The sequence below is a fragment of the Oryx dammah genome, unplaced genomic scaffold, assembly GCF_014754425.2.
Source record: "Oryx dammah isolate SB20612 unplaced genomic scaffold, SCBI_Odam_1.1 HiC_scaffold_14, whole genome shotgun sequence".
In the NCBI taxonomy this organism is placed as follows: domain Eukaryota; kingdom Metazoa; phylum Chordata; class Mammalia; order Artiodactyla; family Bovidae; genus Oryx; species Oryx dammah.
The window spans coordinates 44,585,571-44,599,722 of record NW_024070198.1 but is presented as its reverse complement, the minus strand read 5'-3'; the positions used below and the strand labels follow the sequence as shown (position 1 = coordinate 44,599,722).

General features: G+C 47.9%; 1 protein-coding gene across 2 annotated transcripts in view; it reads left to right on the top strand.

Annotated features, from left to right (window-relative positions):
- CUNH10orf90 (chromosome unknown C10orf90 homolog) overlaps positions 1-14,152 on the top strand; it is a 245,640-nt gene that overhangs the window by 167,997 nt on the left and 63,491 nt on the right. For both annotated transcript variants that reach the window (XM_040254436.1, XM_040254435.1), the window contains exon 4: positions 3,771-4,893. In XM_040254436.1, coding sequence (XP_040110370.1) covers positions 3,771-4,893 — 1,123 coding nt within the window. The remainder of the gene's footprint in view (positions 1-3,770; positions 4,894-14,152) is intronic.

Sequence of the window (14,152 nt, the reverse complement as noted above, 5' to 3'; positions counted from 1 at the left end):
TCTCATGCCTCCATAGGTTTGCTTATATCAGATATCCACTAATTTCTGCTAACTCACAAGACAAGTTATACCCTGGAGTTACATAGAATGTTCATGTCTTGGGAGGTACTTTCACGCCCATCCTTGGTTTTGGTCTCCACAACTCCCGTATGAGGTAGTGAAGGCACATGGATTTTCCTTTGAAACTGGCTTCTGTCAGCATTGAGCTCCTGGAACAGGGTCACTCTGACATCTGGAATGATGATGGAGCTTCAGAAGTAAGCTCAGATTTACATCATTCCTGTGAGACTTCCCTTATCTGTTTGCATCTAATGGGATCAAAGTCACAGTAGCGCTTGCAGCCCCACAGTAGTGAAATGGTGGTTGAGTCTCTGGCCCATCCTCTGGGCCTCTAGGAGCTGCGTCTGTTAACCCACAGCCCTGAGGGTATCCGTCTAGTGTGGGTGCTCTGGGCTCCTGGCTGTGGCTCCCTGACTCAGCTCAGGCGAGCAGCCGGCTTGATGCAACGAGAGTCGTTTTCTGGTCTGCCCTTGTTCCAGTTGAGATGGCCTTCACCTACTCCTAGAAACACACCCCTCATTTCTGACACCCCTTTTTATATCAAGGCCAAGGCTCTCATGCGATCTTGAGCCTAAAGGATGGAGTCCCCTTTAATGCTGGGGGCCACAGTACAAGGCAGCCTGGCTTCTCCATGACAATTACCCTGTTTGTCCCCTGGCTGTATAGCTGTGGAAACCAAGGCTGCCTCCACAGTCCTGTGGCCGGTCTGGGAGCACCTGGCCCAGCACCCTCTCTATCTTACCTGTACAGAAGACTCACCTGGCAGATGCTTAAAAATACAACTTCTGAGCCTTATCCCCTGAGATCCTGACTGACCTTAGGTCTCTGGAGGGAGGGGTTCAGACATCTGCATAAGACACAGATTTAAATCCCAGGTGTTCTCTCCGCAGGTGCTCACTGGCCCAAACTTGGGGAGACTTGCACTCCAAGACCAGTGCTGCCCCATTTCCAACATGGATATTTGTTTTGCTCTTGGAAGACCAGTGTCAAAGGAATTCCTCCTGGGTGTGATTAAGCACTTTGCAGATTGCATGGGAGCAATTATTATCATAACGAAATTTTACTAAAATGGGAGCAACGATATTCAAGTCAAGTGACCTGGGGTTGGCACCAGGTGAACTTTGGTTTCTTGAGAGTAAACGACAGCCCTGGGACGTGCTGCTTGCAGGGTCGTGGGGAGGGAGTGGGAGGCGTCTCGAACATCCCAGTGGCTGTCTGCATCGCCGGCCCTGCAATCAACTGGAAGCTTTAAAGAGGTTTGAGACGGGAGAGGGGCACATGTAGACCTGTGGCTGATTCATGTCGATGTGTAGCAAAGACCACCACAATATTGTAAAATCATTAGCTCCAATTCTAATAAATAAATTAATTTAAAATAAATGAAAAGCACCAACGCCTGGGCCCCACCCCCAAGGATTCTAAGGGAATTGTTGGAGAGGAGGCCTGAGCATTGGGGGTTTTATAAGCACTCAGATGATTCTGTGTATCCTGGACTGAAAACTGCTGAAGAGGAGCCCCTGCTTTAGAAAAGAGTTTCAAGCAGAGCCTGGCTCGCACTGGCCATCTGGAGAAAGGTAGTCATGATGTTTATTATTATCACTGGTGCTGTGCAGCATTTGAGATCCTGGTTCTCCGACCAGGGGTCAATCCTGTGCCCCCTGCCGTGGACATGTGGAGGCTTAACCACTGGACTACCCAGAGCTGCCCTGATTCTGCCATGGATATTTATTTTTCTCTTGGAAGGCTAGTTCTGGTTCTTTTACTTTGTTTTGTTCTTTTATATTTTCTTGGCCACGCCACATGGCATGTGGGATCTTTGTTCCTCAACCAGAGATCAAACCCCGACCCCCTTCAATGGAAGAATGAAGTCTTGACCACTGGTTCGACAGGGAAGCCCAACATTTTGATTTTTTAAAGGATGATTTTCAAGATCACACTCCTCTCCATTTCTTCTTATTCACCTAACTCTTGTCATCTTTTGAGTTTGCAACTTGCCACATATCTTTACTTTTCGTTTTCATTTTATATTGGAGTATGGTTGATTTACAGTGTTAACATGTATCTTTCAAATGTTAACACCTGTGAGCTGATGGAGATTGCCATGAAAACGAGAAAACAAAGGAAAAACCAGGAAAGACAAAGTGTCCCTCTTCCTATGTCTAATAGCAAGGATGCAAGGAGTCTTGGGTGCTAAGATCCCATGCACGGGTCCTCCAATCAGAAGCCCAGCTGGAGGAGAGCATTCTGGTAGCTAAGTGAATGAATGTGAATCCTGCTCTAAAGAAAAGAAAAAGCCACTGAGCTTTCTTATCCCATCTTAGAAGAAGAGAACAATCTGCTCTCATCAAACTCAGGTCCTCCCCTCTTTGGAAAGACCAGCTACCCCACAGCTCTGTCCATGGTTTTCTGTGAGCTCCCTGGGTCATCACCTGCATCAGGCTGCCAGGAACGTTGGCTAAAATGCAGATGCCTGGGCCCCACCCACAGACCTTCAGATTTGGAGTCTGGGAAACCTGCAAGTGTAACATCCCAGGTGATCCTCGGGTTCCTTGGCGTTCACGAGCTGCTGCGGTCAGTGCTGAGCACAGTTACGCCTTCAGGGCCCCGAAGTGAAGATCCTGCAGGCAGCGTGGGGTGAGCACGTCCCTGGGTTATTTCGGGTGCCTTGCAGTGTATGCAAGCGTTCACCTGAAGCACTTGGAATAAGGAACGCCCACACAGAGACTCAGAGCCCCGCGAGCATCCCCTGGTGCTGTGCGCGCTCAGTCTCCCGTGTGGTTTTCTGCAGTACTTCATGCACACGTGTGATAAAATCAAAATGAGGGCAGTCTTCTTCCTGGTCTCGACCTGGGTCGATGCTTTATTAAAGATCACAGCACAGTGCTTGGACACACTGGTGATCGACTGTCAGGACATAGATTTGCTGATTAGGAAGCATGCAGCCCCTTGATCGTTATACTGGACAAAAATTCACGTTCAAGTACCTGGGCATTGAAATGCCATAAAACTGCATCTGTTTTGGCCCAACCCCCACCCCCATCCCATTCTGTTATGTACTGTCATTACTGTGTTAGTCTGGGCAGTTGTCAAGCTTGGGCATTTGATTTCCGTTAATTTTGGCTTCTGGACTTTGATCCTGTGATGTGGAGCCTGGGTGAGTGACTGAATTCCAGTCTAGACCCAGCAGAGATGGGGGACTCTGCTGGGGAGTCGGGGGCTGAGGTCAGGAGTGGGGGTGCTCCCTGGAATCGTGTGTGCTGATCCCATGGAGGAGCCTGGACTCATCCCCCATGCACACCTGTGCCCCCGAGCCCCAGCTGTCCTCCAGAAGGCATCTTCCCTCTTCTGTGAAGCTGAGAACCCGCATCCAGGTGCTCCTGGGCCTGGTGAAGGTGATTGCTGAAATCTGATTATCCCCATCAACACAAACACCATTAAATAAGCTCGGTACAGATGCCAGCAGAGCAAAACCAACTCCCCAGTCAGAGGAATTTTTCCAGAATGTCTAATCCTTTCACAAGCAGATATGGGTGTCCTGCCCTTCAGATGCTCAGAGGTGGTGGGTGTCAGGTGTGTGACGAACGGCCTTGGGTGAGAAACACTTGAATGTTAGGAAGGACACTCTCCAGCATCCTCTTGGCCCTTGAAAGAGTTATCTGCCTGCATTACAACAAGCTGCTTGAATAATTGCCATCTTTTTCCATTTGCAGGGGACTCTGGCATCTCAGAATACAAAAATGATTTCATCCATAGTCATTTCACAGCTGATTGATGAGAATAAATCAAAAGAAAATGGGGCTGCGCTGCCTGCGCCGTGTGCATATCCCATGAAGCCGTCTCTGGCTAATCGCAGCAGAGTCACCATTAACAGGGCCTTTGAGTTCCTTCCTGGAGGACTGGGAGTTCAGACCCCGGCGGGGGAGCCAGGACTCGAGACCAAGCCGCCGCCCAAGGAGGAGAAGCCATGCAGTGGTTCCCAGAAGGGCTTTGCGTCCATCACCATCACGGCCAGGCGTGTGGGTCCCCCTGCCAGCACCCTGGTGTGGGAGGCTGTTGGGGACCCACTCTGCGTCAAGTGCAGGGCCCAGGATGCTCTGCTTGGGGACCCCTCTGCTCTGGCTGGCGGTGCCGATCCAACTCAGCACCATGGACCTTTCACTTGTACAGAGTTCTCCAGAAACAGCTGTGTGATGGGGTTGAAGGTCCCCGAGGCCCATGCACAGCTGTGTGAGGGACATGGGTACTGGATCACCAATGTGGACCACAGGGAGGATCATTTTTCTCCAGGCACCTCGCAGTCACGGGCAGGAAAGAGCCCGCTGGTGTTCAGCTCGTGTGTCCATCTCAGGGTGTCCCAGTCGTGTCCCAATCCCATCTACTATCTGGACAGGTCCCTCTCGGTCCCTGGGGGGCCACCTCAGCTTGCTGGCCCTAAGATGCACAGATCTGTCCTGTCCCTCAACCTGAGCTGCAGTTCACACAGGCTGACACCAGATGGAGTAGATGACACAGAGAACCGAGAGCCTGGAAGCGGAGCCCTGAAGCCCGAGCTCCAGGAGGGAGACCAGGACCTTCTTGGCCCACGCTGGAACCTGGGTTTGCAAGGAAGTTTCTTGAAGGAAAACCCATCGTTGGGGCAGATGCGTTTTGGGAACTTGGAGGCTGGCAGGGGTCCTTGGAGAGGCTCTCTTCCTTCGGAAAACGCAGAGGCGGGAACTAACCAGATCACCATGAGAAAACGGAAGGAGGACCAGGCAACTTGTTGTCCCACCCGTGGTCACAATCAAGCCAGCCAACTGTCCATTCACATCCCGGGCTGGAGTTACACGGCAGGTGAGTGATGCTCCCATCCGTCCTGCCACCAAAGGCAGACCCCTCCCTGCTTCAGGTAATTGGTGTAATTGCCAAGGTGCTTAGTGAGTTTCTTCTAGGTCAGTTACTCCAAGAAGCAGTTCTCAATAGTGGCTTCATCTGTTCCAGTCAGAGCTGACCGTAGCTCCATATCGATGTCTGATCGCATAGATGTTCTTAGATGATGCTTCTGTAAATTATGAAAGGTCTTCCCATAAACTTGTTTCCATCAGTAGCTCCAGACCATATGTAATGAGTAGGAAACTCGCCCCAAGTGAAGTTCATTTAGGCCCTTGTCGTTCCAGGGTAGGATGAGAAGAACCAAGGGCCATCTATTCCCGGATGTCTTATCCCTCTGCTCTGAACATCTGTATGTCTGGAAGTGTCCAGGCTTCTGTGCTGTTTACTTTTCAATTGGGTCATTGATATTGATGGTTTGGCCTTAGAAACCTGGGCCACAAGGCCCCTTCATGGAGTATATATGTGAGAGTGTGAGTGTCTGTATGTGAGTGTGGATAGCAATTATGGGATGTTTTCAAAAAGAGGCAAAATGGGGACTCTCCATACCAAACAGCAAAAGCAGCAGTTTTCTGTTCCCTTACTTACATTTTCTGGGGGCAAACTGGCCGGGATGTTTGCCTTTCTGCCATTGCCCAGGGCCAGGCAGAGTTCCAAGGGTCAGCTGTTTTGGGTACCCATCACCTTTCTAGGGAGATTGGAGTTGGAGGTGGAGGGGGCCTTAATCAGTGGTCAGATTTCTTTCCTTCCCTGTGTATATTTCTGTGAGAAACTCTGGTTTATGACTTACCACTTGGGGAAATATTTAAAGATAATAGTAGTAAAATTGAGTAAAATGCATAGGCAGCATATGCATGATAATTTTATGGTACAATTTTTGCCCATTAAAAGCTTTATTAATTAATAAAAATGACTGTAACACATTTTAAAGCTATAATGTGTGTAGAAATGTTAAATGATGTAATTAATTTTAACAAGTGTATATATATCGAACGCTCAGACAACTTTAAGGCAATTTGACATGGCTTTCAGAACTGATGAGACTGTTGAATGCCTCGGAGCCTGGCAGACTTATTGCAACTAGGGAAATGTAAGCAGCCATCAGTGTTGCAAAGCTGGGCCTCACTTTGGTTTTTAAAAGACATTTCTCAAGCCAGCCATTTCTTCTTCCCTGTTGATGAAGATTCTGGAAATATATGGCCTGTAGTGTTGCACGCTTCCCTGTTGAAGCATACCCTTGTCTCTGTGCAGTGTCTCATGCTATGAAATCATAATTTAGATTTACAGCACTTTCAACAAAAGAGTCTTAAAAATCACTAGAGCCAGGACTCAAACATTTATCTCAGAGGAGCATGAACAAAGAAAACCCCCCATCTTATTCTTGACTTCGGCGCAGAGAAGGTTTTTGCTTGTGGCTTTGTGAGATGACTGCTCCTGTAACTGGCTTTCTTAAGCAAAAACTATGAGTTAATTTTTACCTCCCCTGAGCTGACCTCCCTCAGAATAGCTCTAATCCCGATGAGGCAGGTGTGGAGCGTTTGAAAGGCTCTAAACCGCCTGGCCCTGCTCTACCACTTGAGGAAGGAGAAGCTCACGGAGGCCAGATCACTTTCTTAGAGTTGCTCTTCTATTATTTTGCAGTACGTGGAACATGGAGAAGCCACACTAACTCTCTGAGCCTGTTTCCTCATCTGGGTAACTACAGAAGGGGATGGATTTGGTATTCTTGAAGCTTCCCTTAAGCTTTAACAAATTCTATTCTTTTTGAGATGAAATCTATAAGGGAAAGAGGTTCCATGTGACTGTGGGCCCTCAGTCATAAAGTTCAAAGTTATAGAACCTTGGGCTCACTGGGACACATGTGTTCACATGTATAAATGCACACACACACACGCATGCATGCACACACAAACACATATCCCCGTCTTGTGCTCTCTCATTCAGAAACTCATTTGCAATGGAATGCATTTCTTCCCAGTGACAAGAAAGCACTTCTTGTCCATGTGATAGGATTACTTGCCTGAAATGTATAAGCACAGCTCATCACGGACTCTAACTACCACAGTCTGGCCTAGCGCAGTCAACACAAGTCTGCGAGGGTGAGCTCTCTGACCTTCAGTCTTGACAAAGCTTTTTAACCTTAATGCGAGTACTTGCCAACAGTGGTGATGCTCATTAAAATGCGAAGGAACTGTTTGTGTTTTTTTCATTTGAAACTGGAATCTTATCTGAGGCATTCTTGACAGCCTCCTGTGGCTACACGTGCTGTTAGTGGTCTTTGTACTTCATAGGTGAAGTATGGTTCACCTGTGGTTCAGCAGAAGACTCTGATTCTCTGTATCTGAAGGATTCCGAAATATCAAATAAGCAGCATACTCACTAGCTGACTAGCATTCTGCTGCAGGAAGGTGCAGCCCTGGAGATTCTGCACAAATGGAGGCAAAGCAATTTCAGCTCTAGTTATTAGGTCATCAGACAGACAGTCCTATAAATTGTATTCTTGAAAGAGCCTCCAGGACACACACCCAGAAAGATTACTAAGATTAGAGAAAATGAGATGCTATCAAGTGCTTTGTCCAATGCAGATTGGCTGTGTCTGCCAGGACATGCATTTTTAACAGACCCAGGGGGTACTTGTTCTCTTTTCAGAGGCTGAGGGCTTGGGAACGGTTCCCTCTTTGTTCATTTCTTCAGGTCCTGTAAGTTTGTTACTTCTCCACTGTTAGAAGCATCCTGCTGGCACCTGGTAGGTGGGCATTCAACAAATCCCAGCATCTACTGGTAGAGAAGAATTTCACCATCACCACCATCCCACTATCACCATCCTATCAATACCTACAACACACACTGTGGAAATCCTAGAGGCTAAGCCCTGGGCCACATGCATCGTATTCATTACTTTGGATCATTCAAATCCTTCTATAAAGAGGATGTCATCATTCCTATTTTGCAGAACAGACAGACAAGGCTTGAATGTTACATAACTTGCCCGAGCCCACCTGGCCAGGAGGTGCCAGAGCTGAGCTCAGTCCTGTGTGTTTGGCTCTGGCTGTGCCATCCTCAGTGAGAGCACAGAATAGATCAAGTTAGGAAGGTGGGGACTCTCTCAGTGGTGGCCCCATGTCCATTACCACTGTCCAAGGTGATGCTCAAACACTGCTCCTGGGTGTATAAATAAGACCAGCATTTGGTGCCCAGTTACCCTGGTAGAATCTGTTAGGAATAAGCAGTACATTTAATGTCTAGCTAAATGTAACAGCCATGCCATTGACACAGTTAAAACGTACTGGCTCAGACATCCTTCCTAGCCTGAGATCTGTTCTCCTGGTGTTCTGCGGGACATCCAGGTTGACCTGGATGTTTCTCTCCTCACTAGGTGTTGCATGCCTAAGCCAGTATTGAGTTCCATACGTTACTTACTGCCAGTTTCATTTCCCATCCATGGTCTAGATCTGAAGCTTTCTGCTGTTCCCAAGACACCAAAGTAGATGAGCCAGAACCACCTGGTTCTATTTCGATGCTTGTGGAGGAGACCCTGTTGAGTGGACACTCTCTGCCAACATGTTGGCGTGTTCTAGGTGGATACCGACGTTCTAGGTGGATGCGCCGTCTTAGAATGGCTGTGGTGGCGTTGGCCTGAGAAGTCCGCAGTTTGCATTTAGTCAGAAGACTAAGAAACTCAGCATCCCTTCTGTGATCTGCAGTCACTAGTGGCTAAAGCTGGGAGTGACTGGAGAGGGAGGAACCCCTTCCAGGTCACGGAAGGAGAGCTGTGTTTACTGGCGTTCTGACACGGTGATCTAATCTATTTGTAGCAGTGAGGTTTATCTCATGAAGAGACCACTCCCACCATTCAAGGAGAGGCTACATGACACTGTGTGTATACATGCCAGGTCTACCAGAGAGGCCTGCATCACACTCAGCTCTCAAGCCCATGAAGACTTCTTGCTAGAAATGCCAGAAGATATTTGAGGAGGAACCCTTGTTTTACAACTGTGTTTTTTTTTTTTTAAATGATCTAGAACTGGGGTTGGCAAACATTTTTTTTTTTTTTTTCCTTTTGGAAAGGGCCAGGTAGCAAGTATAGGCTTTGCGGGTCATGTGGTATCCATAGCAACTACTCAGCTCTGCCATCGTAGGATGAAAGCAGCTTCAGACAATGTGTAAATAAATAAGCATGACTCTGTTCCAATAAAACTTTATTGACAAAAGCTAGCAGTGGGCCAGATTTGACTTGCCAGCTATAATTTGCTTCCTCCTTACTGTCTATTCTCCAAGACAAAGTTTACCCTGTTGGCCATTATTCCATGTTGGAGTCTGTGGAAATCCAGCTCTCTCTGAGATGGTCATGAATGGGCATTTATTGCTAGGTGCTCTTGGAGTGGCACTCACAGATGGGGTTGTTGACGGGCTTAGAATATGAATGTTCTGTGATACAGTCAGAATGAAAGCCTCAGAGGGCTCTGAATTTGGGGTGGCCTTTCAGAGTTACTCTGGGGGCAAGGGGACAGAGTCTCAGTCCTGGAAAGGGGATTGACCTTTGGTGAGCCTTCTGGTTGCCATAGTTACGCTGAACTTAGGAGAACTGTCTTTCTGCAGGACCCCAGCAGCCGTGGGGAACGACATCCTTCATCCCAGAGGAGAGGATCTGAGTGCATCCCAGCTGGCCTGTCTGAAGTTTACATTCTCTTCTCTCTGTGGCCTCATAATTCTCTAAAACAACTTGAGGATCTTTCAGGGCTGGACCTGGGACAGTGAGTGTGGGCAAGTGGAGTATGGATCTTAGCACCTGTTTGAAGAAATCCTTCTTTCCCACCCTGGACCATTTTTGTTTGGGTTTTTCTTTGTTTCTTTTCTTTCTTTCTTTTTTTTTTTTTTTTTATAGAATCTCCAAAAAACCTAAGCCCTTTGGGTTCCTCAAGCAGATCCACTCTTCACTGCCCCACTCCCCAGAGGCACTTGCTTCTCATTTTGCCCTCTCTGCCTTCTCCCTGCTGTTCCCTTTGCTTAGGAAAGCCCTCTTTCTCTCGTCACTGATGCTGATTTCCCCAAAACCTTTCTTGGAATGTTTTCTTGGGGTGTAGCTTCCATTTGGGAAAGCTTTCACTGTTCCTGACTGATCCTACTACTGACATTCACTCAACAAACGTATACTGAACAGTGGAGCTGAGAGCAGTGACTTGGGCACAGGGTGGCAGGGGTGCTGAGAAGCGGTCAGGTTCAGGGGCTGTTGTGCCAAGGATGGGAGGGCAGTGCCCTCAGTGGCTGGAAGTGCCCGCAGGATACGTCTAAACCTCTGTGGAATCCTGAGGCTCCTGGCCTCTCAGACCTTCTCAACCAGAGGGCAAGCCTTGCACCCTACTGCCCAGTGCCTGGCCAGCACTCACATGGGGACCGCACGCCCTCCTGCCGTGGTGGGGGGTGGCCGAGGACCAGATGCGCGATCTTAGGACGGTGCCTGCTTGCTGGGAAGCAGTAAGAGGAGACTTGAGAAGAATGAGATTTCGCATTTTGTGTTATCATTCATAGCAAGAGCAGCTAGGGAGCCTTAGAATCCGCTGACAAACGGACAATGAAACGGGCCCTCTGGTGTGCAGCAACAGCTGAGAGCAGAAAGAGAAAACCTCAGCCCGGGGACTGAAACAGCCCTCGGCCTGTCCTTGTAAATCAAGTTTCACTGGGACTCTGTTGCTCGCTAAGTCTGCACGCCAGACTTCTCTGTCCTTCCCTATCTCCCGGCCTTTGCTGAGATTCATGTCCTTTGAGTCGGAGATGCTGTCTAACCATCTCATCCTCTGCTGCCCCTCCCTTCTCCTTTTGCCTTCAACCTTTACCAGGATCAGAGTCTTTTCCAACGAGTCAGCTCTTCACATCAGGTGGCCAAAGTATTGGAGCTTCAGCATCAGCCCTTCCAACAAGTATTCAGAGTTGATTTCCTTTAGGAGATCCCCTTGCTGTACGAGGGGGTCTTCTCCAGCACCACTGGGACACAGCCATGGCTGCCCCTTCTCACTCTGTTCTGTGGCTGCGTTGCACTGCCTGGTGGTGTTGGGTGGCTGGGACAGAGACTGACCCACAAAGCTTGCAGTATTTACCACTGCGTCTTTACAGAAAAGGTGCGCCAGCCCCTCTCAAGGGCGTGCTCCGGGCAACTGTGGGCAGGTCTCCTCCCCGCATAGTCTCCGTGTCTTTATCTGTGAAATGAGAGACACAGACCAGCTCTCTCTTGAGCTCCCCTCTCCTAGGACGTGAACTTATGCATTCTCCTGGCTCTGGTTTTCTGTCACAGTAGCTGTTCAGACACGTCTGGTTGTCGGGTTGGAGAGATACTCAGGGTCAAAGGGCAAAGCTCTCTCCTGGTGACCTCACTTACTCTGGGGTCTCCTCTGCCTCTCTCATCCATCCCTGTCTGGCTTCCTCTGATTCCTTCCTCCCCCTCCCCAGAGGTATGTCCCGGCTGAGGCTCATCCTTGGTATGCGGCTCTCCTGCCTCTTTACACATCAGCAGCAAAATTAGGTACTTGCGTGCCACCACCCCCCAACCCCCTGCCACAGCCCCGTCCTTGATAAGTGGCTGGGATGTGTGTCCAGCCCTGGCACCTCCTGGTGGTGCCAGACCAGACCTCTGTCTAGACAACCTTCCCTCCCTCCCGTGGGGGCCGTGGGCAAGCCTTCCGTTCCACAGAGCGGACAGGAAACCCAGACATGGTTAGCTCACCACGCAGGTTACATTCTGCTGGGGACACAGACATCCAACGATACCCCTAAATATGTATGTCATCATAGATTGTGGTCGGTGAGGAGAGGACCGTGAGAGAGTAACAAGGAAGGTTTCGTTTAGAAGAGGGGACTCACCAAGATGATCTTTCTGAGGAAGGGACTTTTTTACTTTTTACCATTTTATTGGAGAATCGTTGATTTGCAGGGTCGTGTTAGCTTCAGGTGTACAGCAAAGTGACTCAGTTATACATATACATTCATTCTTCCCTTTTCCGATGGTTTTCCCATATTGTTTATTACCGAGTATTGAGTAGAGTTCCCTGTGCTCTACAGGAGGTCCCCCTATTTTATATGTAGGAGTGTGTGTATGTGGTTGTTTTTTTGTAAAGATTTTTGATGTGGATCATTTTTAAAGACTTTATTGAATTTGTTCCAATACTGTTTGTTTCAAGTTTTGGTTTTCTGGTATGTGGGACCTTGTCTCCCTGACCAGGGATCAAACCCTCACCCCTTGCATTGGAAGGCAGTCTTAACCCCTGGACTACCAGGGAAGTCCCTGTATGTGATTCTTGAGAAGCATATACATGAGGGACCGGCATGTGAGGATGTTTCTAGGCAGAGATGAGCTTGGCATCTTTGAGATGCTGAGAAGGCCAGTGTGTCTGCAGCATAGCAAGCAGGACCACGAGGCGGAAGCTCGAGGCTGAAGAAGGAAGCTCATGAAATGGTTCGGATCGGGGTTTTGAGACCAGAATAAGGATTGACAATTTTATCCTAACAGCAGTGAGATGTAGTGATATGGTGTATGCTTTAAGATGATCACCTTTACCTTTTGGAAGGTGAGGGATAAAGGAGGTGAGGTCATTGCAATGGAGTAGAGGAGAGTCGTATGGGAGGATGGAGGCTGGGGAAATAGTCTGATGGTGGAATTCACAAGTTTTGAGTATTGATGCGGTCAGAAGGGGGATGGGAGTGGCAAGGATGACCTCTGACTTCCCGGCTTGGGCACTGGGAGATTTGGGGGCTTTTAAAAAAGACTTTGTGTTTTCGAGCAGTTCTGGGTTCACAGCCAAATTGAGAGGAAGGTACAGAGATCCCCCCACCCCATTCACAGCCTCCCCTGCTCCCAACATCCACCAGCAGAGTGATGTATTTGCTACAACTGATGAACCTACATTGATGCATCATTGCCACCCAAAGTCCATAGCTTTTATTAGGGTTCACTCCTGGTGTGGACCTCCGATGAGTTTGGAAAAAAATGTATAATGACATGGATCATATAGAATAGTCTCACTGCCCCCCAAATCTTCTGTGTTCCCTGTATTCATCCTTCCCCACCCAAACTCTGGCAACCACTGATCCTTTTACTGACTCCATAATTTTGCCCTTTCCAAAATGTCATATACTTGGAATCATACTATATGCAGCCTTTTCAAATTGGCTTCTTTCACTTACTAATAGGCATTTAAAACCCCTCCATGTCTTTCCATTGTGTGAAAGCTCATTTCACTTGAAGTATGAATAATATTCCATTGTCTGGATGGACCACATTTTATTAATCTATTGACCTAAACAAGGACATCTTGATTGCTTCCAAGTTTTTGGCAATTATGAATGAAGCTGCTATAAACATCCATGTATAGTTTTTTGTGCAGACATACGTTTTCAACTCCTTTGGGAAATACCAAGAAATACGATTGCCGGATCATATGGTAAGAGTATGTCTGGTTTTGTAAGAACCTGCCAAACTGTCTTCCAAAGTGGCTGCACCATTTTGCATTCTCACCAGTAATGAATGAGAGTTCTGGTAACTCGATATCCTTGCCAGCATTTGGTGGTGTCAGTGTTCTGGATTGTGACTGTTCTAATAGTTGCGTAGTGTATCTTCTTCTTGTTGTAATTTGCAATTCCCTGGTAATATATGACGACCGTCTTTCCATACGCTTATTTTCCATCTGTGTGTCTTCTTTGGTGATGTGTCTATAAAAAGTTTTGGTCTGGTTTTTTTTTTTTTTTTGAGTTGTTTGCTTTCTGACAATAAATTTTAAGAGTTCTTCACATATGTTGAATAACAGGGGAGAAGCTTGTTATCCAGATGGAGAGAACGTGAGGAGAGGTGTGGAAGATCCCAGGTACCATGAGGACAGGTTATGTCTAAAGTGTCAGTGAAACATGCAGGCACAAACTGCAAGCTGAAAGCTGGACCCATGAATCCAGAGCCGAAAACAATGTTCCAGGATAGAGTTATGGTTTGGGGGACGTTCTCCCTAGAGTTGATATTTTATGCCACAGCAGTGTTTGAGAGCATCTAGGAAAAGAGAAGGATAGGAGGCAACAGGGATCTGGGCATGCTAAGGTGTAAAGGTCTGGCAAGAGCCGCCATTTCAGCTCCACACTAGTACGACAATCACCAAGGCCCCTCTCTTATTTCTGTGGTCTTGCTGTGTGTCCTGCGCTGTCCCAGATACTTCATGGGTTTTAATCTAGTTACTCCTCCCTGAAA